Source organism: Salvelinus namaycush, chromosome 18, assembly GCF_016432855.1.
Source record: "Salvelinus namaycush isolate Seneca chromosome 18, SaNama_1.0, whole genome shotgun sequence".
NCBI lineage: Eukaryota > Metazoa > Chordata > Actinopteri > Salmoniformes > Salmonidae > Salvelinus > Salvelinus namaycush.
This window is the reverse complement of record NC_052324.1, coordinates 16,598,826-16,624,861: the sequence shown is the minus strand read 5'-3', so window position 1 is coordinate 16,624,861 and position 26,036 is coordinate 16,598,826. Positions and strand designations below refer to the sequence as shown.

At 45.0% G+C, this 26,036-nt stretch overlaps 1 protein-coding gene across 3 annotated transcripts; it reads right to left on the bottom strand.

Annotated features, from left to right (window-relative positions):
* Positions 1–95: 95 nt before the first annotated feature.
* LOC120063160 (myotubularin-related protein 3-like) lies at positions 96–25,290 on the bottom strand. 3 transcript variants are annotated; one of them, XM_039013356.1, is made up of 20 exons: positions 25,102–25,290; positions 22,046–22,125; positions 21,645–21,718; positions 19,920–20,006; positions 19,614–19,730; positions 17,513–17,595; positions 17,238–17,404; positions 17,045–17,141; positions 16,641–16,754; positions 16,131–16,342; positions 14,302–14,433; positions 13,985–14,096; positions 13,209–13,404; positions 9,882–10,067; positions 9,432–9,602; positions 8,987–9,129; positions 6,566–8,132; positions 6,199–6,309; positions 5,986–6,074; positions 96–3,827 (listed from the first exon to the last, which is right to left on the bottom strand). In XM_039013356.1, the coding sequence occupies exons 3-20, from the start codon at positions 21,687–21,689 to the stop codon at positions 3,656–3,658; spliced, it is 3,801 nt and encodes a 1,266-aa protein (XP_038869284.1). In that variant the 5' UTR covers positions 21,690–21,718; positions 22,046–22,125; positions 25,102–25,290; the 3' UTR covers positions 96–3,655. The 3 variants fall into 3 exon arrangements, with proteins under 3 accessions (XP_038869284.1, XP_038869285.1, XP_038869286.1); XM_039013357.1 differs by having other exon boundaries at positions 19,920–20,003; XM_039013358.1 differs by lacking the exon at positions 21,645–21,718.
* Between the last annotated feature and the right edge of the window lie 746 nt (positions 25,291–26,036).

Genomic DNA, 26,036 nt, shown 5'->3' with positions numbered 1-26,036 from the left:
AATGTGTCAAGATGCCCTTTTTAAAAGCATTTTTTTTTTTACACCATACAGCTTACATATTAACTTTTGCATGAGAAATGATTCCGGTTAGCAAATGATAGATGGAAATAGCCCATTTTATTTTCCTTTAATTCTACATCAATGTAATGCTCTTTAAAGCAAATTCAACAAAACAAAATAGATAAACAAACAGCTATGTCCTGTTCCAGGAAACAGCTATATAAAGTCTTCTTGGACAGAAACATGAGAAGGTTGAAAGTGCTTGTTTAACAGAAGGGAAAAGGTGGAAAAGAAAAGCACATAAGTGATCCCTTTGTTACAGACCTGTGTTAAAACTGCTTGGCACCAGTCTCCCTCCGACAGAGACACACACAATCTCGTACACGCTCTCAAACACACTTGCATTTACACCTGATGACCGTGCCATTGCAGCGATACGTCGTACAGGAAACTACTTGACGGGCAGTGAACAGTAATAAGCAAAAGACCAAGATTACTAACAACTCCAACTGGTCAAAGAGTACCGAGGGATCCTCCAGACAGACAATGCGTAAAAATCCAACCCCTACCACATATTGCCATCACATCCAGCCATGCCCCACAACAGCACCGAAACAAAAACAGGCTCATTCCTCATGAGTCCCTCTGTGGGTAACATAATACTGACTCGAACAGCAGACTTTCCTTTTCAGCTTTATTGTTCGATGTATTTCTGTGGCAGTGTATACTCTGATAAACTTAAATGCTGCGCAAAAACATTGTCACTTAAATATTTTTACCATTCACATTCATGGATTGTTGGACAGACAAGTTTGGTGCCCATCATGCATGTGATGGCGAAACGGCCCTATACTAGCCTCGTCCTCAACATGGCAGAGGGCGGCAGGGACACAGCTGGAAGCCAGAAGTAAATTAGTGGCCAGACATTACTTTGGACCTTATTTAGCCCGCAATGTCAAACCTCAGTTTGGGAAATGATAACCAAAAAGACCTGCATGGCTTCGAGATCTGAAGCTATGGACTACTCAGCTCAGCCCAGCCATTGAAACGTATATGCTAAAAGCGATTCAAAAAGGGCATTGAAAGAAATCAACAGTCCCAAGTTTTGTCCCTCAAATAGTTCACAAAATGGCTGTCCAAACTATACAGTGGCCCTTTTGCACATAGGCTGGCTGATTCGAGAGTGAATTATAACCAAATTTGCTGAAATCCTGCAACTCAATTAGGTGTCCTGCTAGTACAACAAATGTCAGTATTAATGATTGGCAGTCTTGAGCAGGATATAGTCTAGGGTTGTTTTGTACATTTAATGTTCCAACTGATAGCTTGTAAAACACTAAATTAATAACAAAAGGTTATTCTGACTATGAACATCTGAAAAGCAAATCTGAACTACTGCGAGCGCAGGGAGACGATATCTGTGTCCATGTACGTGTGGACTTTCTGTCTGGATCTGTGTATGGTAGAGGTAGTGTGTATATGAGTGGGGGTATAGTAAATGTTGCTTGTTTTGGACCACCAGTGTGTCAGAGTATAGGCCATCTCTTATTGATGTGGGTCATCTTCTCATGGCCCTTCCACTACTGATAAACACTGATTATCCTGTGGCAATCGAATTGTTTAAATTTGAGACCAATTCAAAAAAAAAAAAAAAAGTCAATAAATAAAGAAAAAAGGTAGTGATAGCATTAAAAAAGGTAGAACCACGGCAGCATCAAAAAAAGGAACACCATGTCCTCTGAAAAAAAAATCCATCTTTTTTTCTGCAATCAACAACAAAAAGAAAAATTACAAATGAAAAAAAAAATACTTTTGCTGACTAATTTAGTGAACCACTACTCAAGGATTCTATACAGTTTCTTTAATGGTATATACTTATGTGAATATATTATTTAATTTCTTATTTATTCATTTATTTTACAAAAATGTATCTGCGAGGAGGTCATTGAATGGCCCCTGGGCAGGGTAAGGTGTCTCTGAGGAGATAAAATAAGCTACTCATCTCATTTCAGCTGGTGAAGACTGCGCTAACCAGCCAGGAGAAGTGCACCCTCTAGTGTCACTGGAAGTTCCACACAGACGCTGTACTATACATTTCATCACCTTGTACTATCCAGCACTTCCTTGGTTTATATAGGACATGATGCAAGGGTGGCTATGAGGATGTTCAAAGGGAAACATTGTGATGCATTTATGGCTCTAATGAAAGCCCTAAAATAAAAATTCATGTTCAACAAATAGCAAAAGAGTAAACTAAGCAGTCAATGTTGGGTAACTAGTTCACCCCTCCTGCTAACAAGGACATAGTTAAATGAGTTCCTGTCATTACAGGAGGAAACTGATGCAGAAACATGACAGAAGCACATCTCTTAGTGACAACCATTACATCACTTCCTATTAAACCGTGATTGTGATGGATGATACATGATGGCATGTCCACTTCAGCACCACCATGGTCCCAGTGCCTGCTGGGTAAATTAGGGGGGGGGGTTCATCCTAATTTTAAGTGAAGGGCATGAAGGCAAAGTTAACGAGTTCATTTCCACAGCCTCTCCCTGGCAGACAAAACCCATGAGCGTATTATGTATTTGATATCAAGTGACAACGCCACCGTGCTGTCATTCAGATCAGATGCTCTTTCCAGTCAGGGACTCCGTGTGTAAGAGAGAGCCAGTGCTGAATGGCTGTCTGTCATAATACCAGCTGTCAACATTATCGACACCAGGAGTATGTAACCCTGGTCCTGGAGGGCTGCAGGCACTTCATGTTTGATTTAACCGACCCGGAAGACCAGGTGTGTTTAATTTAGGCAACCATTGAACTGATCAATTAGCTCAGTTGGTCAGGCGTGGTGCCTAGTTGGAACAAAATCCTGCCATATTTCTGTCACTCCAGGAACAGGCTTGCTGACCCCTGATCCACACTGTCTGCTATCGGTTTATGACACCTATTCCAAGAGAGGGCAAAATGAAACCAGCTAGGTGAGGATTCATACCTTGATGCCATTCAAGCTAACACTTGTTAGATCTGTGGCTCACAAATCCTCTCCCTGCTTAGGGTAGAGTCCCAACTTCAGACACATAAGTTAGAATTCTGCCCAAGTTCATCCAGGTGTTCCCCAGATGTCTTTGAAAGGTCTTGCCATCACAGTCCAGCCCTGTCCTGGACACTGGAAGAGGTTCCTGAAGCTTTTACTAGAGGATGGATGATGGTACTAATCGTCAGAGAGAAATGTGAGTGGGGGTAAAAAAAACATTTTTTAAAAATGTTTCAGATGAACACAAGCCCTCAAAGACTTTGCAGCATCATTCAGAGATGACTCGTGTGCCCCCCCTCGCCAGCGGGACCAGGCAGGCCATCCTCACTCCATCGCAGTCCCTCCACCAACACTACCAGCAGTCCTGTGTGTTGTCACACACACCCCTCCCTCCATATGTCTGCCCATTTACTCATTCCTGTGCATAACCACCATTCAAAGTGCTTAGCATCTCACAAAAAAGACCTAATTCACCTCCTCCACTACATCCGGCATTGCAGGCCTATATACATGAAAATCCATATTTTGCAGCACACACACACGGGACATTCTGCAGCTCCTTGGGCTTCTCAGCAGTGTGCCTGGCTGTGTCAGTGGCTGGCTGGCAGGCCCAGCCCCTTAGTTGGAGCTGGCTGTGATTGGTTCCTCCAGCTCCATGGGGTTGGGAGTTGTATTGATCTGGAGGCTGCCATAGCAGGTCTTACACACACGGGTGGGCTCAAACAGCTGCTGGCTTGGCACAGGGATCTTCTGGTCGCAGCAGCTGGCACAGAATACATTCCCACAGTTCCTACAGGGTGGAGACAGAGAGACAGCACAGGTTCAGTCTCGCTCACAGAGGGGCTGTTTAGTCAGTCTCATACCCACTGTATGAGACAAAAACCCAAGCATCATTTAAGAGTAAGACCCTTTGATAAAAGGTGCCTGATCTTTATAACCATCATAACTTGTAACAGTGAGACCCTGATAAGAAACAGTATCCTCATTGATACCAGTACAGAACAATGGCAGTCTAACATCAGGGATCAATATTGTTGGGCAGGTCAGCAAATCACACAGCTCAACTTAATAATTAAATACATGTATTATCTTCAAGTAAGTAGTCATAAGGTAACTAATGCAGAGCCCATACCATGCATATATTTCACAAGTAAGAACATGCTTGTCACACACAATGGCAGCATTCACCTGACTGGCTGCATTTCATAGGGGAAAATTCTACTTTCCAAGTGGTCCCGAGAGTATATATAAACACACTAAAATCCCCCTGCAACATTTATATCCAGCCTGGTCACATACATGTCTTAAAGCACTCAGTGGACTCCTGTAGCATGCTGAGGGGAGAGATGCAGGGGGCAGCACTGTGGCAGGAAGTGAACAGGCCTAGGTACAGAATAATGAGGTGCTATTAGGGGGGGGGGGGGGGGGGGTACCATGCTCCTGCTGTTCTGTACCTTCTTAGCCTAGCGGCTCAACACTTAGGTCACCGATTAGACATTTCCAGGTGGAAGTATTGGTGAAAGGACTAAAATCCTCAACAGCACACTCTCACTAAATGCACCCCTTGCACTGCCATGAAAAACAGGCGTTGTTAAATCATCTTTTCAGACATCTGCCAGCCACTCTCAGCTTCATGCTCATACGTCCAACAGGACCAGAAAGGAGCAGACCATCAGGGTCATGTGAGAGCCATCTCTGAGCTTCTTGAAGAGAATACTGCCAACACAAAGAGACTGAGTGGGGTAAAGCCATTCAGTTTGGGGTGGGGGTGGGTTAGGATGAAGTCAACCAAAAAGGTGGAGCGATGCAGGGTTAGAGGGATGGTAGATGAGTGGGGAGAGAGGGGACAGCGGAGCCATATCTCACCAGGCCTCTTGGACAGGCTCCCTGTCACTGTGGAGGAGAGGGGGGTGGGGATAGAGAATGGAACAATTGCAAACATCAGAGATTGGCTCAGACCAGACTCACAAGCCCTCTAGTCCACACTGCAAGGACAGACAACAGGCTACATTTCTCCCTACCACATTCACAGATACTGTAAAACCCCTACTTTCCCTGTTCCATATCTAACAAACTCTACACTTTGTTATAGGCCACTCCCATTTTGGCACTGATTCAAAACACAATTTTCCTTCACCATGGTCTTGACAACACCAGTAGCACAGAGAATGAAAAGGTCTGTCTTGAATGACCTTGATTTGAATGATCACATTCAAATAATCACTCAATTACACCATATAAGTCTGCAATCATCCCTACACAGTGTTACAAATAACACATACACTAAGATATTGTCACCTTTACAGCTGGGTTCAAAGCCAAAAGACCTTGTCACAGTTCCAGTTTGCCTAACAGTGAAAAAACTAAACTTAGCTGCACCGTATTCAGGCTACAATGTGGCATTGTGAGGATTTTATCGAACAAAAATGTTGCGGGTAAACTAGTTTGCCGACTATGATGATTTTAAAGAAGTAGGCCAAAAGCACTGATAAAGCATATTGATATGCGGCTTTTGGAGCAGCGTGGAAATGCATCTGGAGCGGCAACAAAATAGCAGTGGCAACATGTTGAAGCTGCCCCACATAACAGGAAGTAAAGGATAGCAATGAGGAAATGAGAAAACCAAAGACGAAATGCATTCATCTGACCTATGAAGGAAAAAAACGAAATGTTTGTCTTCTATAACATGACGGTAATGATAGAATGACAACTTTCATTGTCATTTATCAGTGACGCCTGCGGGCATAAGGTAAATCACATTTGAAAACCAAAAAAGACCCAGATGGAACAAAAGCATGAAACTCAAAACAAACTGAAATCAACAACCTTGAACTGAGGTAGTGTCTCCTTAGCCAAGTCTCATTAGCTCAGAAGTGATAGCAGTGCGTCTGAGGGCATCCAGGGCCTAGTTAAAACCATAGCATGGATAAGAGCCTGTGGTTGGTTACCTGCAGTGATGCTTCCTGGTGGCGAGCCAGAACCTACTCTCACACCCGTAGCACTGAGCTGCCAAGTGGTCCGGGTACCAGCGGGTCACCTGCAACAGGCAGCCAAATTGAAGTTCTCAGCTAGCATCTCTACAGCCACTATACTCCATCACTCAGCTTCCACTCTTTATACACGTCCCCTAGTGTATCATCCAATTCGGCCAGGCAGCTTACCTCCGTGTCATTCTTGTCCACCTGCTCCCAGCTAGCCTCAGAGAAGAGCTCCGTGCTGCAGCGCGACAGGCAGTTAGCGTCCAGGTTACACTCCGAGTCTGTCATTGAGGTCTGAGTGAGAAGGAATGAGACAAGAAAAACTCAGCATCTTTGTCATTTCACATCTTACTAAAATAGTCATAATTAGGTGGTTCTCTCAAAATGTCTAGATTCTCAAAAGTTTCCTCTACTTCTCACAAATATAACAAAACAACTCCTCAGTGTTGTCAGTCTGATCAAGTAGTTTGGGAAAATTCTGACTCAAATCAACTCTGTTACGGCAATTAACTGCAAAGTCATCTCTCTGCAGGGCGAGCCTGGGTCTTACCACTTCGTCTCCGATGTCTCCGTTGATCCTGAGGGACGCTGCGTGGTGATGGCTCTCAAGGCGGCTCCACAGCTCCTGCACCTGCTTCTTCAGCATATCAACCTCCATCTGGTGGCCTGCCTCGATCTGCCTCAGCCGCTGCTGGATGGTGTCCATGTGGAGCGTCAGCCCGTCGTCGTCCAGGTGACTGCGGGCCGGCTGTTCGGGGCTGGGCGTGGCGGCGCGGCGCCCAAGTAGGGTGTGGAGGCAGCGGTGCTGGGAGCAGCTGCCCCGGCGATGGAGGGTCAGGGAGCTGCAGGAGGCCAGGGAGATCTGGCGGCTCAGTTGGGCCCGCTCCCCATTCACCTTGGCCCAGTGAGGGCCACCACAGGGCTCCCCCTCTGAGCTCTCGACATTACATAGACCCTCCCTGCTGGGCTCAGCACTCAAAGACTGGAAGGCACTGACAGAGGGCCGCTTGTGTCCTCCATTTAAAGTCCTGGATGCCCCCTGCTCTGGCTCTGCCTCCCCGTTCACTCTCCTGAGACAGGAAAGTTGGCTCCTGCCTTCAGTGCGGGGCTGGGGGCCTGGGCAGATGGGTGCCTGCACTGGGGCCTCTGGCCTGCTGCAGGCCTCTTCAGTCAGAGTCTCTGTGGAACTCTCCATGAGGGAAGAACTCGTCTCTGCCTGCACCAGGGCCTCTGAGTGGTGTCTGCTGGACTCAGGCTCTAGTGGGAGGAGATACACAGCTGTCTCTGGCTCCTCTGGTGTCCTCGCTCCAAAGCCATTGGTCAAAGTTCTAGGGGCAGCGGGGGCTGGCTGGGCTGTGCTGGGGGTAGGGTTGTGTTCTGGCTCCTCCTGGGCAGTACAGTTCTCCAGAACCTGCACCACCAGCTCCTCTGACTCCCGCCTCTCTAGGGCCTCCTGCTCCTCTGGAACATCCGTGGACACATCAGTGGGCAGGGGGGGACTGGCTGGAGACACACCAGACTCCTCTTCAGGCTCATCTGTGCCATTCCCTGGGTGATGACCATTAGTTATAGTAGTCTCAGCCCCATTGGCGTTAGCTTGTTTATCAGTCTCAGCATCACTTGCCTTGACCTCTTTCTCCGTCTCTGTTCCATTAGCGTTAGCATCGATCGGAGATCCAGCCACGGCAGCAGTAGCGTTAGCATCTCGCTGAGCCTCAGCACCAGCTTCCTCCTTCGTTGCCTCCTGGAGAATGTTCTCCATCTGTCCCTCTGCCACAGCTAGCTCAATGGACAGCTCTATCGCTTCTCCTGCTGCTAATGACCCCTTGGAGGCTCCGACTCTCAGCTCAGTCTGCTGGCCTTCAGGGCTGTCCTCCAGCTCAGAGTCGGACATGCCTGCCTGAGGCCCTGCTGCTACAGGCTGGCCGTTAGCCCGCCCATCCTGTTGCTGAGCTCCCCCTGCGTCGGGCCCCACAGCAATGTTGAGCTCCAGAGAGCGCCGGTGGTCCTGCCACTTCTCATTCAGGCTCGGGTCACTGGAGCGCCGGTTTGGGGCCAGCGAGCTCCCCAGCTCACAGGCGCTGGGCAAGTTATCGAAGGAACGGGTCTTCGGACGTCTTTCGAAGGAGGAAAGAGGAATTGAGTTGATTAGCATGTGGAAAAAAACAGCCTTTCATCCCTAAACAATGGCTCAGTGTCTTTGAGGCCTGATGATTGAAGCTGAGGTTGGGTATATAATCAACTAATCACTACAGTGTGTTCAGGATTAAGACATGTCCACAAATGCGAAAATATGGAGCGAAGCATAGCTCAAGTGATTGAGAAGATGTAAGATTAGCATTGTAATTAAGCGATATCCCCATGAGCCATTAATCAAGGGAAAACTAGACAGTTAAGCTTGCACAGAAAATAAAATATGGAAGGTATCCAGCATTGTTTTTGAACCACATCCTCACCACAGTTATCGTCGATAACAATGGTCACAAAAACAAAACACTTTGTGGTATGTTGTAAACAGCCTTAAACCTTAGCCTACAATTTCTGCGGCCCCGCCGATATCGCCCTTCCACATCTGCTGTGAAAGGTGGCAGAGCTAGAGCAGTGTTTCAGACCACGAGACGTCCCGAAAATCGGTTTTCTCACGAGGACGTCTGTAGTGTCCGAAAGGTTTGGCCTACAAACGAATATGACTATTATTATTATTCAACGCGTCTCTATTGGCTAATAGCAGTAACGCCAAATTCAATGTTTCAAATATTTTTTTTTATCTCTTAAAAAGGGGTCTAAAAATTCTAAATCAAATAGCTAAATGACCCTTGGTATGACCATCTTAAAACAATAACACCCCCCCCCCCCCCCCAATCATTGTGCGAGTCAAAAGCAGTTAGACCAGCTGAGCAGGTTACGCTATGGGGCACTCAACCTGGGTCTACGTTACATCAGGGAGGAAATGGCCGGGTGGCAGGCTCACCTGCCCAGGGGCGTGTCTTCTGTGTTGGCACCTGGCACAGGATACGGTGCACACGACTCAGAGGGGGTGGTGGGGGAGGAGCTTGGTAGGTAGACTGCCGTCCACAGCAACAGGTTACGCACGTGACACACAGGGTGGAGCACCTACAACAACAGCCACAACTTTAGATATAGAAGGGGCATGTAAATAAATATATGTGACAGAAAAAAATATTCACACTTGAGCAAGCAAGGCAAAAAAAGTACAACAGCAACAAAGTGGCCACAATAACAGTTTTAAATAGATAAAATGACATTGCTTAGGTCTAGGACCGTGAACATTTTAAGTAGACAAATATCATAAGTTATAGCACTCCAGGGTGTTCCCTAAAACTCCCCCCATTGAGGCATGGAGTGTAGGAATGTTCCAATATAAAAAGGGGTGAGCAAACAGAGATCAGACATACAGTCTCGGAGTGGGAGGAGTAGAGCATGTTCCTCAAGACGCGGTTGGCTGGTCGCAGCAGTGACCACACGGAGCAAGTCCTCTCCCGAACGCGCCTGTCCTCCCTCTCCTTCCCACTGTTGCACAGGAAGGTGCCAAACAGACAGGAGTAGGAGTGCTGCACCATTTTCACCTGCACACACACATGTAGGAGCATGCTCAAATCCCAGGTATGATCATGATAGTGAAAGTAAAAATTCTATGCATCTCTGAGCCTAAAATATTACAGCACTCTCCATGGTAATTACAGATCCCGGTCTCACAGCCGTAAATAAAACAGTAACTCACTCCAATAAATGACTAATTCACACTAATCCAAATATAAACATTTGAGTTGCATCCAACTCTCAGATTCTAAATGACTAAGTGAGTTTGATTCCATTCTATTCAGGTCTATGGTGGTCCTCCTCACCAGGAAAGCCTCATTGAACTCAAAGGAGCATGGGAACTGCCTCTGCAGCTGGTGCACACAGTCCAGCCACTGCAGGAACACTGGGCAGCGCTCGTTCAGATCCTCTGAATTCTCCCCGTGGCCACAGCGGTCAGCAAACTTATGACCAAAGTCCAGCCACTCAGTCTCCACCAGCACCTGGAAACCCTGTAGAGAGAATATATCAACAGTTAGATGTGCATTTTAATTAAAATAGGACAATACAAGCAAATATGAATTTCGGACAGCCATGTAAATGCGCCTCTGTTTATGTCTAATTCAGCGGTTCACAAACTATGTGGGGTCGGCTGATATGAAAATGGGGTTGCAGGAGAATTTCCAAAATCTTGTGAGAAAAATGTTATATACAAAAAAAAAAAAAAAAGACTATAAACATATCAAAACAAAGAAAGTCGCACACTCCATGTATAAACTCCCAGCAATTGAATGGTATTTACCAACGTTTCGGCATCACTGTGCCAGCACCTCCACACAAACTATTATTCTGGGTGTGCGCCAGCGCATGTTTTTTAATATACAAAAAAAAGATATAACATCATCATTGCATCTCAAAAACCTTGTAATGTGGTTAACCTTAAAAATCTAAATAGAAAATGAAAACAGAAAGTTCCCTCAGATGATAGGAAAAGGACGCACTTCACTGTTGCACTTGAATCATTCCCACGGTGAATGGCTAACACATATGGAATCATGACATAACCAAAAAACTTACGGTAAAAGACCAAGTCCATATTATGGCAAAAAAAGCTCAATAAGATAAAGTAATGATGGACTGTCATTTCTCTTAAGACATGAAGGTCAGTCAATCAAAAAAAATTAAGAACTTTGAAAGTTTCGAGTGCAGTCACAAAAACCATCAAGCGTTATGATGAAACTGGCCAAGGAAGATCCCGAGTTAACTCTGCTGCAGATGATAAGTTGATTAGAGTTACCAGTCTCAGAAATTGCAGCCCAAATAAATGCTTCAGAGTTCAAGTAACAGACACATCTCAACATCAACTGTTCAGAGGAGACTGCGTGAAAGCAGGCCTTCATGGTCAAATTGCTGCAAAGAAACCACTACCGAAGGACACCAATAAGAAGAGACTTGCTTGGGCCAAGAAACACGAGCAATGGACATAAAACCGGGGGAAATCTGTCCTTTGGTCTGAGGAGGCCAAATTTGAGATTTTTGTTTCTAACCGCCGTGTCTTTGTGAGACGCAGAGTAGGTGAACGGATGATCTAGGCATGTGTGGTTCCCACCGTAAAGCATGGAGGAAGAGGTGTGATGGTGTGGGGCTGCTTTGCTGGTGACACTGTCCGTGATTTATTTAGAATTCAATGCACACTCAACCAGCATGGCTACCACAACATTCTGCAGCGATATGCCATCTCATCTGGTTTGCGCTGAGTGGGACTATAATTTATTTTTCAACAGGACAATGACCCAAAACACACCTCCAGGCTGTGTAAGGTCTATTTGACCAAGAAGGAGAGTGATGGTGCTGCATCAGATGACCTAGCCTCCAATCATCCAACCTCAACCCAATTGAGATGGTTTGGGATGAGTTGGACCGCAAAGTGAAGGAAAAGCAGCCACCAAGTGCTCAGCATATGTGGGAACTCCTTCAAGACTGTTGGAAAAGCATTCCAGGTGAAGCTGGTTGAGAGAATGCCAAGTGTGTGCAAAGCTGTCATCAAGGCAAAGGGTGGCTACTTTGAAGAATCTCAAATATATTTTGATTTGTGTAACACTTTTTTGGTTACTATATGATTCCATATGCGTTATTTCATAGTTTTGATGTCTTCACTATTATTCTACAATGTAGAAAATAGTAAAAATAAAGGAAACTCTTGAATGAGTACGTGTGTCCAAACTTTTGACTGGTACTGTACATGTCGCAGGATGCTATTCACGAGGACATATTGTTCTGTCTCACAATTCCCGAGTATGAAACGGCACAGGGGATGTTCAGTGTGCCGAGCGGGTATATTGACGAAAAACTGTTTCCATGGGATCGAATGGTGGGCTTTGCACAGATGCGGCTCCATCAATGGTGGGACGGCAGGCAGGCCTCTGCCCTCTAGTTATTAATAATGTCTCCCTCTGCCATATGGACGCATTGTATGATACGCCGAGAGCAACTAGCAGCAAAAGAGCTGAGCACAGAACTCAGATATACTGAAATAGGCAACTTTGATTGTAAACATCAAAACATATCCACTGCACGGACGCCTGTTTGAAAAACTATCAGAGCATGACAATGTTCTATTTCACACCGAGGCTCGGTGGTTATCAAGGGGGAGTGTTGCAAAGACTTTTCGCATTGAGAGGACTGTTGTCATTCACAATAGATGAAAAAAAATATATATAATAATAAAATAAAAAGGACTTTCTTATCTGTGTGTAATGAAAAGACTCTTTTGGAAAAATAACGCAAGCATGCAAGGGAAATACAAAAACATTCTACAGATGAGTCAGTCGATTCAGAGGAAAGAATTCTTATTGGAGTCTTTCAAAAGTCAACCATGCCCCCCTTCCCTCAGCTGTGCATGTTTCTAACAAAAAACAGCACCAATAAGTGTCCTACACGAGTGATGACTGCTCACCACAGAGGCTTGGAAGAGCACTTTGGGACCTACTTCCCAATCCGTTTGACTGTGATCCTGGCTCAGCTGACATGTCGGCAAGTGAAATCAAACAGCTGATTGAGCTGTCATGTGACCGAATGCATTCACTGGTCGCTACGGATTAGTTTTGGTTCCTGACTAAAAGGGAATACACTGCAGTCTCCCACTGAGCATTAATGTCGCATTCAAAACTGGGAACCCCCCCCCCCCCCAAAAAAAAAAAAATACAATTTTTAACAAGCCACTGGGAAAAATAGTTTTGAAACTCAGAATTCCAACTCGGGAACTCGGGCCTCTAGAAAGAGGACCAACTATCCAACCTGAAGATCACTGACGCCATTATTAGACCTCGTATTTAACAGAGTTCCCAGTTATCTTGAACGCACCGTAAAACTCATGGTAACCTTCACCAGCTCATATCTGTCAAACTGGATTCAATGCTCTCGTCTGCATTAAAAACAAATATCAAACCAGGTTGGATGTGACAGCAGAGATGAGGTGCGCACCGTCGACAACGCCACCTGATAACTTTGAGAAGCTCCAATGCAATATGCACCCCCATCTCATCACTAGTGGTGAGATAAGATGTCAGACCCCTGGTCAAATTATTAATCAACCTAAAATGATCCTATTCACATCGAGCAACAGGGCCCAATGATCACCCCAGCCAGCATACCTCGATGGTGCGGTAGTATGGGTCCAGCAGCAGCTTGGACAGGGCGGCGATCTGGGGTGTGCGGTCCCATCCGTCAGAGCAGTGCACCAAAACGGGCCTGTGGTCGCGGTCCACAGCGTTCACCACCAGCAGGGCCGCCTTCAGCAGCAGAGACAGGTGCTGCAGCCACTTGGTGCTCTCCAGAGCAGACAGCCAGCTACAGAAAGAATGGCATCATCTCCTGAATACACAGCTTCACTGTAGTGTACACAAATCACTCACATACACTCAGTCCCACCAAGCACTAACTTATAAACACCACTGCCCATCTTAGGTAAAGCTTAGGTAAAGATAAACTAAGGACCTTCTCCAAATGTAATGAGTAAAGAGGCTGTTATACAAATAAAACAGGGGGTTTTCAAGCTGTCCCAAATGAAAAATATGCATCTTTAATATGTCTGAATTCTGTTATAGTTAAGAAAAACTTTGGCCATTGTCTTGTCTGAGTAGTTTCAACAGTGTGCTCTTGCTTCAAGGGAGTCATTGTGATTCAATTACTAAACGGCGGGTGGAATCTGAGTTCAGATGGAAAGAGATCGTTTACTTTGGGGCTGGGCCAGCTTCCTAAACCAAAGCCAGATGTGGCCTAGGCCAAAACACAGCTGGAGTTACTACAGTTACTCTGCCACCATGACAACAAACTGGAGTGGGGTAGGGATTGCTGCTTGTGTAATACATCTTGGATTGTGAGCCCAATCTGAACGGAGCTCCACTGCAGTGCTAGAGGCAGAACTCACTTGGCCGGGTCGGGCATCTGGGTGCAGAGGAAGCGCAGGGACTGGAAACTCTTGCGGATGGAGTGGATGTTAGCCATGCCCATGAACACCACCTCACAGTTGGGGTAGTACTCTTTATGGAGGAGGACATGGTGAGAGTCAGTTTATGGTTAAATAACATCATTACTACCAAAACAAATACTTTAGTGCAGAAAATAGTGAGGATAATGAGTTAGGACAGTTGTTCTGTTGGCATTAAGTTGACAATAACCTGCTTCCATGCAAACCCATCGACCTCAGTCTACTGGAGCCACTGGCTCAGAAATGAGCCGTCTTACCTGGACATTCACAGCCCCCTCCCTTGGCTCTGTTGGCCACAGCGGCTGCATAGGACCTGGCGTCCAGGATCAACAGCTTTTGTGGCTGGATGGCCAGCGTCTCCACCTCCGAGCTGTTCGTCAGGGACGATTCTGACAAACAAAGAGACAACAAATTACATTTTCTGCATAGCTTATAAGAGTCAGTATTATCAGATGACATAAAAAAAAAAAAGTGATATAAATCTGATTGAACATAAATCAAACACTCCACATGACAGTGAATCTGCGCTGAGTTGTGGTCTGCTCTCTCCGAGTCAAAGGCCCCTCACTTTACCAGACAAGCCACATTGCTTAACCAAATGTTCACATTAAAGCCACACAAACAGATTGGAAGGTGCTGCTTCAGCACTGTGTGAAGTACGTGTGCATGTTAACTTGTTTGGGATAGGGGGCAGCATTTTCACTTTTGAATGAATTGCGTGCCCAGAGTGAACTGCCTCCTACTCAGCCCCAGGTGTTAATATATGCATATTATTATTGGATAGAAGACACTCTGAAGTTTCTAAAACTGTTTGAATCATGTCTGTGAGTATAACAGTACTAATATGGCAGGCAAAAAGATGAGAAAAAATCCAAACAGGAAGTGGAAAATCTGAGGTTTGTAGTTTTTGAACTCGCCCCAATCGAATACACTTTGGGATATGGGTATTTTTTTCACTTCCTAAGGCTTCCACTAGATGTCAACCGTTTTTAGAACGTGGTTTCAGGCTGCTCATGTGAAGGGGGGCCGGATGAGAGATGTTTTACTAAGGGGTCTGCCTACAGCCTTGTTCTCAGTCACGCGCTTTCACTTGAGGTTGCTCTCGTTCCAGTGCTTTTCTACAGACAATAGAATTCTCCGGTTGGAACAATATTGAACAGTTATGACAAAAACATCCTAAAGATTGATTCTATACTTAGTTTGACAAGTTTCTTTGACCTGTAATATATTTCTTTGAATGTGTCGTCCAAATGGACCAGTTGGCACTTTCGGATTGTTTACTAAACGCCCTAACAAAAGAAGCTATTGGACATAAATGATGGACATTATCGAACAAAACAAGCATTTATTGTGGAACTGCGACTCCTGGGAGTGCATTCTGATGAAGATCAAAGTGAATATTTATTATACTATTTATGAATAATGTTGACTACCCAACATGGCGGTTATTTCTCTGGCTGGTTTGGGCTCTGAGCGCCGTTCTCAGATTATGCTTTTTCCGTAAAGTTCTTTTGAAATCTGACACAGCGGTTGGATTAAGGAGAAGTGTATCTAAAGTTTCATGTATAATAGCTGTATTTTCATCAACATTTATTATGAGTATTCCTGTGAATTCATGTTGCTCTCTGCAATATCACTGCATGTTTTAGAACTACTGAATCTAACACACCAATGTAAAATACGATTTTTGGATATAAATATGAACTTTACCGAACAAAACATATATGTATTGTGTAACATGAAGTCCTATGAGTGTCATCTGATGAAGATCATCAAAGGTTAGTGATTCATTTTATCTCTATTTGTGCTTTTTGTGACACCTCTCTTTGGCGGGAAAAATGGCTGGGTTTATCTGTGACATGGTGGTGACCTAACAAAATCGTTTGTGGACCTTTTCCTGTAAAGCATATTTATTTTTTTATTTTTTTAATCAGACACTGTGGCTGGATTAATGAAAATGTTATCTTTAAAATGGTGCTTAATACTTGTATGTTTGAGAAATTTGATTTATGAGATTTCTGTTGATTTGTATTTGGCGCCCTGCAATTTTATTGGCGAGCCAGTCCTAGACAGGTTAAGGACTGACCGAAGTCTGTATCGACGAGGTCATTGGTGCCATTGATTTCATTGGTTCCGTTGGTGTCGGATCCGATGTCCAGGTGTTTACGGGAGCTGCCATCTACAGCACAGGCCTTGGCGATGGACTGGACCAGGTGCTCGTCGTCTGCATTCCTCCAGCCCCACCAGCTGACCTCCGGCTGGCCGCAGCGGGCGATCACAGCCCCCGTGCTCTGGTGCCTGGAGGAGAGGAGAGGCATGGGACAGTCAGGAGACAAATAACAGAGGGAAAAAAAATGCACTGTGTGAAAACACAACATGGAGCAACGCTGATCCATTTGGCCTCCAGAGTCAATAACACTGTCTCCTGAGAGAGGATTGGGTCGCCCCAAAAAAATACTTTTGCAAAGATAGAATCCCCCCTTACTCATGCAATAAACCTCAAGGTGAAAGGAGTAGTCCTTGCTTTGCATTGTATTCACAGATAACATAACCCCGTTCTTCCTCTCTAACTCACTACAAAGACCAACAGACCCACCTGAACACCACAGCCGGGAACCGCTTCCAGGAACGGAAGGCTGCCACGTTCTCCAGCTCCTTGTCTGTGATCCAGGCTGGCACCAGGAGCTGCTGAGGATAGCTAGAGCACAGTCTGTCAATGCCAGAGGAGAGAGGGACAGGGGTTAGAGCAGGAGCACAAGCTGTGTGATGCCTCTAATAAGCCCCTATCACCAGACACCTAATCCCGGGCTAGGCCCTTATCTACATGAGGCTGATTATCAGTGGAGGACAACAGCACAACCAGCCTCTGTATCACACACACAGAGTAGTGTGTGCAGCAGGGGGACAGCAGACGGTTATCACGGCACTACCCTGGGAGGCCTGGAAATCAGATCAGCCCTGTAGGATGCAGGCTGTCAGGGGGCGGTTGGCTGCGCATACCTGAACTTGCTGTTGATGTCGGATATCCTCCAGGCATTTTGAGTGTCAAAGCCCATCCTCTCCACCTCGTTCTTGAACCAGGAGGTCACATGCTCTCCTAACGGGCACACAGGGACACAGAGGAGATGTGAGGACTTATGTCTGTCACCAATTGAGTAGAGGTCCGAGGACACCGGTGTCACCGCCAGCGTACCTGGCCTGCACAGCTCCCCCTGCTGCTCCTTCTCCCCGGCGTACACGCCCACACACCAGGCATGGAAGGCGAAGGAGAAGAGGTCCTCCAGGAGAGACGGAGGGCGGACCGCAGCGCTCAGCCGCTTCAGCCACACCTGACACTGCTCCAATGTAGAGAACTGACACCTGGGAGACAAGCAACACAATCATAGACCTAAACCAAGATCGTTTGAGAGAGGAAAAAAATAAAATTATAGCGTTTGCAACACGCATGCATTGTTTCAGTGGTCTTACCTGACGACCTTACAGTCCTTGCAGGTGACATGGAGCTGGAACATGTCACGACACTCCACAGTCTCTATGAGCTGCAGAGGGACCTGGTGAGAGAATAAGCACACAGACACAGGAACAGCACAGTCACACAATCTCCAAACCAGCAGGCTGAATTTTTTTCTCCCCGCTCACACAAATAAGCTAACTTCAGGGTCTAGGCCTAGATGTGCTCAACATCAGAACAAGGGGCCATCCTAAAATAAGTTAGCAGAACTCACAATCACATGCTTGTGCAGCACCACCACCCACGGAATGTCTAAATTCAATGCCAGTTAGTAGACTAGTTAGTGTTGTGTCAACTGTGATAATGCCGATCATGCCAGAAGTGCTATAGGCTACACCGCTGTCACCATGAAATCCATCTGAGCACATGCTGCACCTTCACACCTACAGCTGCAAACGTAAGCCAGCGGCATTAGTCGTCAAGCTGTATTTTCCAGGCGAAGGTTATGTCATTTTCACATCTCCTCGAGTACCGCCTTCTGATTTGATGTTCTTCCACTATGTAAAACTGCTGGATCCTAGTGGAGTAAAGTTCCCCACACTGTCTATTAAATACCCTCATCTGATCTAGGCAAATACCGTCAAAACGACATTACTTTAATTCATGTTTTGAACAAGATGTTTATGAGCAGATTTTGAATATGGAGATTCTATAAAGAAAAATGTATACTTTTACTAAAAGTTTCACCCAAAGCCCATTTTATTTTCTGTAGTGGCTCAGAGTGGGAGTGAAACTGATGCTGTGTCACAACTCCAACACAGTCCAATGCCATGCAACGGGTTAACACACACACACACACACATCGCCATGATGTCATCCAGCCCAGTCTGGGCACCACACTGTGCATGCAGGGGCTGCTGGGTAGGCACTTACTGACACCTCACAACTCTCACTCTGTAGTTCAAAACAGGAGAAAAGAGAAACTGAATGAAAGCTGTGTCTCTGTTGACTGTTCACAGATTCCTTAGTCTCACATCCCGCAGCTCTCTTTTAATTCCTGCTTTGTAATCTACAGCTCCAATCTGGGCCACACAATGAAATCAACGGCCTGCCTCACTGAGTTCTCTCACTCCATTCTTTGCGCCTCCCGCCCCCACTGGCAGATTTGTGAGCGATGAACCACAGCCATGTGACGCCAGCGCTTTACCATCCTATCCAAATGTGTGTGAAGAGAACACGCACTCTGTTGCATGGAACACAGTGACAGTTAACTACAATATAAACACATGATTGACTGACCGCAACAATGGCATAAAACCAAATAGGTCGGCTACGTGGTAAGAACTGGAACATTCTAGTGCAGATCAGTACACTGTTAGTGTGGATGTGACTGGAACACAAATAGATTATGTGTGACATGGGCCTACATGTTTTGCATACCATACACTGTATCATGCTGATCCAAAAGGAGCAGAACCTGCACAACTGTACAGCAAGGCTGTTTATTACTATAGTACTATTATTACAGTACTACAGTACTATTGCACTATTACTATGGTACTATTACTACAGTACTATTACTGTACCATGTCAGGATGGTGAGAGAAAGTAAAGCAGTGTCATTTGTTAGTAAATGGAGGGAATTGTCCATAAAACCAGCGTAATGATATGTTAATTTCAAAATCACCACACATTGGTAACAAATACAATCTCTATATAGCCAACATGGCAAAAGGGGGAGAGGGTGAATGTGTTGTGCATCACTGACGGGATTGTCGCAACCATGGCAACGGCAAGTGGAAAGAGAAAAGCAAAGGACCGAGTGCAAAAGCAGACCTGCTGAGAACAGTCACGCGGCACCGCTGCCAATGACTATCTATCACCAAGTCCATCTAAATGCCCTCTCCAGACAGTCTGCCTGGCCACCACAACAGTAGTGGCATACTGTCACTGGCCCCAGACTGCGTAGTCTCCATTCAGAAAAAGTCTCGATACACAGACAGATTGGAGACAATAGGGTGTCACTGTCCTGGCCAGCTGTAGAGTTGCTTCAGACACTGTGAAATTAAACTGTGTGCTTTCCAACTCCCTAGCCTTCACTTAGTCAGCAGTACTTACGTTGACGATGGACTCTTTGAATTTGATGTGGAGGCGGTATCTGGACATGGCGATGATGGCATCCTCCGCTCTACCCACGTACTCTGTGAACTCGCCATGCAGCTCGGGAAAGGGCACCTGCCACCATGGGAGGGAAGATATCAAAGGGCACAGAAGCGTATCACTTGAAAAGGAGGTGCCATATAAAAACACACGTATGTGCAGACATGACCATTACACATACTTGACACACGTATAGCAATGACTTGGTGATAACTGGCATGACTTGTCATTGTGCTAACCAGCCCAGACAACTAGTGTTCTCACCTGCAGGCTCTCCTCCTCCAGGACTGGGGGCTTCCTGGGGAAGATCTGATTGGCCTGGATACATTCCATGCTCTCCTGCCCCTCCTCCTGCCAATCAGAACATGTGTAGTTGATGATGTGGAATATCATTACCCATGTCTTGTAAAATAACTCAATAGTCCACTACTATCCCCATTCACTGGTTACAAGCACCTTCAACTGTAGCCATTCTCCAACCACTCCCAGATTTAACCTCAGTTTTCTTACCTCTAACAGTAACTTCACTGAATAGGATTTCAAATAGCAAATGATGAAGCCAAATGAAGATATAGTGTTGATGCTAAAACAAACTCTCAATAGGTGTGTTGTCTTGAATCATCCCTGTGCAATCTCTCAATTCTCCACACACACACAAAGCACTGCTAAGAGTGCCTCACCTCTGGCTGACAGCCTGGCATGACACTAAAGCGGGTCTGTGCAATCCAGTTCTGAGCCAGAAACAGACACCGGCTACAGAGCACACTTCGCCAAGTAGAAAATATCATAAGTCATCTATTTACAACCAAGTGTGTTTAAAAACAGTCAAGGTCCAAATTGAATTTGGGTGTCTAGATCCATTCAACTGGTATCCATTTGCAAACGGTCTGTCCCCTTCCATGCTACAGTGAGGAGCTCTTAGATGTTGCATACCTACTGCCCAATAGAAGATCAGCATATCTTAGAAACCCACAGAGGATTTATTTGATGGGAATGTGTGGCATGAACACAGAATCAGTTCAATTATTTTTATTCAGGGACCAAATTGGCAAAAAAATAAAATAATTTTCCCTTCTAACACAGGGGGCTATAGTAGAAGGCTGTGCTCTATGCTTCGTCAGCCACACCCTGGGGCCCTGAGCGGTTAGGTTAGGATCGTCTATGAGTCCAGTGACAGCATGATGGCACAGAGAGATTAGGGTGGTCCGGTCCACAGACATGACAGAAAGGACAGGGGCAGGCTGCTACCTCAGCCCCATCAACTGACCGCTGTCTGGGAGCCAAGCTGACAGAGTGTCCTGTCTGCACGGCTGGGGTGACACTTTGCAGGGGCCAGCCAGGGGGCAGCCAGGGGGCAGGCACAGGAACGCATAACAGACACACTCGCTCAGACACAGGCAGAGACACACATACACATCAGCGATTGACAGTAAAGTCTGAAAGGCACTTGACCTTCGGGCAAATCACTTGCCCCGCGCTATAGGGCTACTCTTAATGTCAATGCTGGCACACATACACACACCCGGTCAGAGACACACATACGGTAACACACACATACACCCGGTCAGAGACACACATACAGTAACACACACACACACACACACCTGGTCAGAGACACACATACGGTAACACACACATACACCCGGTCAGAGACACACATACGGTAACACACACATACACCCGGTCAGAGACACACATACAGTAACACACACACACATACCACCAGACACACTATTTTATGACTGACCAGGGTGTAATACTGCTCCATATCCCTCAAAGGCTTCCAGTCTAAATAAAAGATTCACTACTGAGGCATCAGACAGGGTGAAACTTTGACAGTGCCTCTGATGCAACCATCTGGCTACCAGTAAACACAGCTGATTAATAAGGCTGAAAATCAATTGAGAGTTCCGATTATACAGACACATACAGACAGCAGCTATTCTGTACTGGTAGACAGAAAACGGCCATGATCAGGATGCACTTTACCATGGCCCCTGTGAAGGAGTGTGGGTCACTGGACAAGGAACACATGCCTTCCTCACTTGACCCCAAATCTCAGTCTGTAAACAGTGGAAGACAGGGAAAGAAAAGTGCTGTTAATGCTTTAATACTTCATCTTACATAACAACAATCTCATTTGATTTCTCCAAACAACTGGAACCCAGTCTTTTCATTTAACGGGCATCTTATTCCAGTGACCACATGGATGAGAGTAATACCCGGCAGTAGCTGGATTTGGAGGGTAGGGCACACAAACAGACATTCTGTGTCACATGTGGAACATTTCATACAGACCAGAATGTTATTTTCGATGTCACTTAAAAATGATAGGAAGCTCAACAAATTGCGTAGTGAGTACTGTGGTGTGCACCGGTTTTACAACTTACCAAAGAGAACTAGCAACAGATGAGGTGCTATCCTGATGATCCCGTTGTGAAAATGTGACTTAGAGTGAAGACATTGAATTCTGAAGGAGAAGAGTATATCAAATGAGTTATAGGACTGAATAAAATGGTTAACATGCTAACTCTTCTAAACATTGCAAACAGCTTACTTTTCACTGGAACATTCAATCTACAATAGACCCTTTCATTCCCTGGTAAACATAGCTGTGCTGGTGGTTATAGTAGACTGTAAGTAGGTGAGACACCACAAACATTTGTGGAATGGAAAGACGAAATTTAGGCAGTACACTTTAGCCACAGTTTACTATGCTCATCAATCAACACGACCATCAATGTTAGTGAGACTCATTCAAATTACAATACATAAACTGTGCTATAGTTCATGCACAGAGCATGACAAAAATAAGACTGCCAAACATTTCATATTTAGGTCTAGTCATAAAGCATTTGGTTAATGTAAATAAAAAAATACATATTTTGCCCAGAGACCTGTTCATGTCATCTTTAACTTCAAATAGGAACGTAAAAACTCCCAGATGGTGCTGTAGGTCTTGGCTGAAGACCAGGTCAAATACTACAAGGTCCCAAACCAACACAGAACCAACAAACCAACCATAAGAGCATGGTGTCAGAACCAGCTGTGAAACAGAAATCCATCTCCGCTCTTTGTACAACAGAGCAATTTCACATTATCTTACATTGCACCTTCATTGTCTCATCTCTGTTCAAGATATGCAACCTGCCTGCAGGCCCACAAAATGCTTGTAAATGTCAGACCGAAACCTGATCAAGGGAAGACAGTTGATTGACAGGTTCAGGATCACACACACCCCCTCTGGAGCATGCCATTGAGTTTGACCTGTCTAGCAGTGACTAGACAAAATTCCCAGTGCACCCTTTCTGAAGCGTAGAACCTGAACCTACTTTACTGAACAAAAATATAAACGCAACATGCAAGAATTTCAAAGATTTTTCTGAGTTACAGTTCATATAAGGAAATCAATTGAAATAAATAAATGAGGTCCTAATCTATGGATTTTACATGACTGGGTGGGGGAGCAGCCATGGGTGGGCCTAGGCCCAGCCACTGGGGAGCCATGCCCGGCCACTGGGGAGCCATGCCCGGACAATCAAAATGAATTTTCCCCACAAAAGGGCAGACAGAAATACTTTATTACAGACAGAAATATTCCTCAGCTACCCCTAGTAGTTTCGGTTACTAGTCCAACGCTCTAACCACTAGGCTACCTGCCGCCCCTGTCAGGGATGGATTATCTTGACAAAGGATAAAACACTCACTAACATGAATGTAAACACATTTGTGCACAACATTTGAGATGAATAAACTTTTTGTGCATCTGGAAGATTTCTGTGATCTTTTATTTCAGCTCATGAAACATGGGACCAACACTTTACATGTTGCGTTTACATATTTGTTCAGTGTAGATTGAGAAGAGGCACAGCCTAAAGGGATGTCATTCTGTCACTTTACTGAGCGCTATGTAGCAGTGCATGCTCCAGAGGCACCCTGCTCCTCCCTGCTGGCACTGACTGATAAAACGTATCTATGACACACACACATCAGCAGAGCATGTTTACCTCAGCGGGCCCGTGACCCATGGCCTCTGCTCAGTCTGGCTCTGTGTTCAGAGTCACACAGGGCAGGCTAAGCCCCTTGGTCCTGTCATGTGACTTCCATGCATCTAATCTGAACCTGCAGCACTCAACCAAAGACTTAAACCATCATCTCTCAAAGTGAATACTTCCACTCTCTGTGACATGAAGAGGATATGAGGTCCAGCGTGGCTCAGTTGTTAGAGCATGGCACTTGTAATGCCAAGGTTGTGGGTTCCCACAGGGGACCAGTACTAACAAATATGAAAATGGATGCACTCACTACTGTAAATCACTCTGGATAAGAGCGTCTGCTAAATTACCAAAACCATGAGGAAAGAGAGACAGGATCTGTGTAAGGTTACTGGGGAAAGTGAAGTTTGAGGAGTTGCATGTGCATAAATAAGTCTAGCTGTAATGCTGACACATAGTCCTCATTATCAAAATATATCTGACATTCAAAGCCAATCTATCCAGCCGAATAAAATGTATTTATTGCTGAGTTAAGAGCATGTCCTGTGCCTGGCTTTAGCTGCGTGAATCACGAGTGATCTATAACTTCCCCAATACTTGTACTAAAGGTTACGTATTAGTAATAATTAATCCAATCATAAACTTCCATAACGTTGCTGATGAACGTTAGCAGTTTGTCTAGACTGTTTTCTTTACAGAGCTTTAGCTAGCAAGGCAGTGGGAATATATAGGCTATCACCTGGCATAATGTTAGCTAACTAACGTTAGTGCAAACTATGTAGCTAACGGCCTCAACTATAAGGCGAAAGAGCTGTAGAAAAACAGCCATTTCAACAAACATAATTAGATAGTTATCTAGCTAACTAGCCAACTCAAGGTTAACATTAGTTCGCGAGAATAATCATAAACGTAGCTGTTTTTTTAACTCCGAATATCCATTCTCTGTCAGTGTCAGTCACTATCGTCGACGCACATCACCACCCTATGTAAACATTTACTACGGACCATTTTAGCAGACTAGTCTGTAGTACTAGCTAGCCAATTCACGTTAACAAGTAGCCATATTTTTCTCTGATCAATCATACCTAACGTATCAAACGGTTTACACCAGTTTTCTATCTTAGCTAACGCGTTAGCTAACTAAGCGCTAGTTAAACACATTCTATCGAAACAATACGTACGTAACCTAGCTAGCAGCTAACTAACGTTACGCTTTGATAATGATATGTCTCTTTATGATTTTGATGTGTTGCTGTTTGGATACAAAGCAGTTTTGCTTCGTCTTCCCCTACAGTTAGTTACTCATCGTAGCTACTCAGTCAGCACTGGCAATTGCTAGCTAGTTCTCTGTCTGGAACAGTTTTTGTTGTTGTTATGAGATGGAGGGCGGACCCCAAAACCGAGGCCTCTGTCAAAACACACCGAAGCAAGGAGACAACCGGCGTACTCACCATGTATACAGCACTGATAATGGAAATGCCAAATCATTAAATTGAAGATCCGTGCACCGGGTTTGCAATAAACTACACTTTAAGAAATACATACGAGTCATATCCAAGGCCACTATCAATCCGTCCGGTAGAAGAGCCAAGTCGCCATCGCCGCGATTCTTCAACCACAGAGTGTCTGCTTCAACCCAATATTCTGCGCGACGTAGACGTAACGTAATCACGTTTATTTATATATGGGTGGGACACGCAAAATAACCACGCGAGGATGTAAACAAATAAATGAATACAAGGGAAATGTACACGTTTTAAAACATAATTCTACGATCTTTGTTTACATATGTCTAAACTTTACATATAGAATGTGTCATAGTAGAAAACCAGCCATAACCCATTTTCCTTGTCTTATTGCAGCGTTCACGTGCAATCGGAGTTATCGAAAGCTCCTATGTACCCAGTGGGACATTTCCCCAGAACGATCCTGCAAATCGGATTTACAAGTTGGAAACTCTGAGAAAATGTTAAGTTGCCGTTTCACCACTGACCTTTTACCTTTTCAACCAAAAATTACAACAAATGAGTTTGACTATTACAACCTTATCAATATAGATACTGTAGCTAGTTTGACCACATTGTCAATGTTAAACAAGCTAGTTACTTTATTATTTGCAATGTTAGCTAGCTTATCAGGTGTGTGTGTGTGTTTACAAAATGGAGACCAATCTGTGAAGCCTGATAGTGGTAACAAAAAACACAACACACATAGGATCTTATACAATAATGTATTGGATGATGGCTTGATACATATGTGAATGAAAGACACTTCGCATATTTGTATCCATTCTTTAACAGCTTCCAATGCCTTGAAACATGAGATGACCTGTTTTAACAGGTTATGACATTTCTTTTGACTAGAGAGGTGGGGCCAGAGGCTAAGA

Bases quoted from the DNA above. Each gene is read 5' to 3' on its own strand.
- LOC120063160 (XM_039013356.1), bottom strand. From the start codon at position 21,689: ATGTGTTCCTTGTCCAGTGACCCACACTCCTTCACAGGGGCCATG. The intron at 16,755-17,044 runs GTATGCGCAGCC...TGGCATTGACAG, and splicing joins GACATCAACAGCAAGTTCAG to ACTGTGCTCTAGCTATCCTC. The intron at 9,130-9,431 runs GTATGTCTGATC...CTGTTGTTGTAG, and splicing joins ACTCCTCCCACTCCGAGACT to GTGCTCCACCCTGTGTGTCA.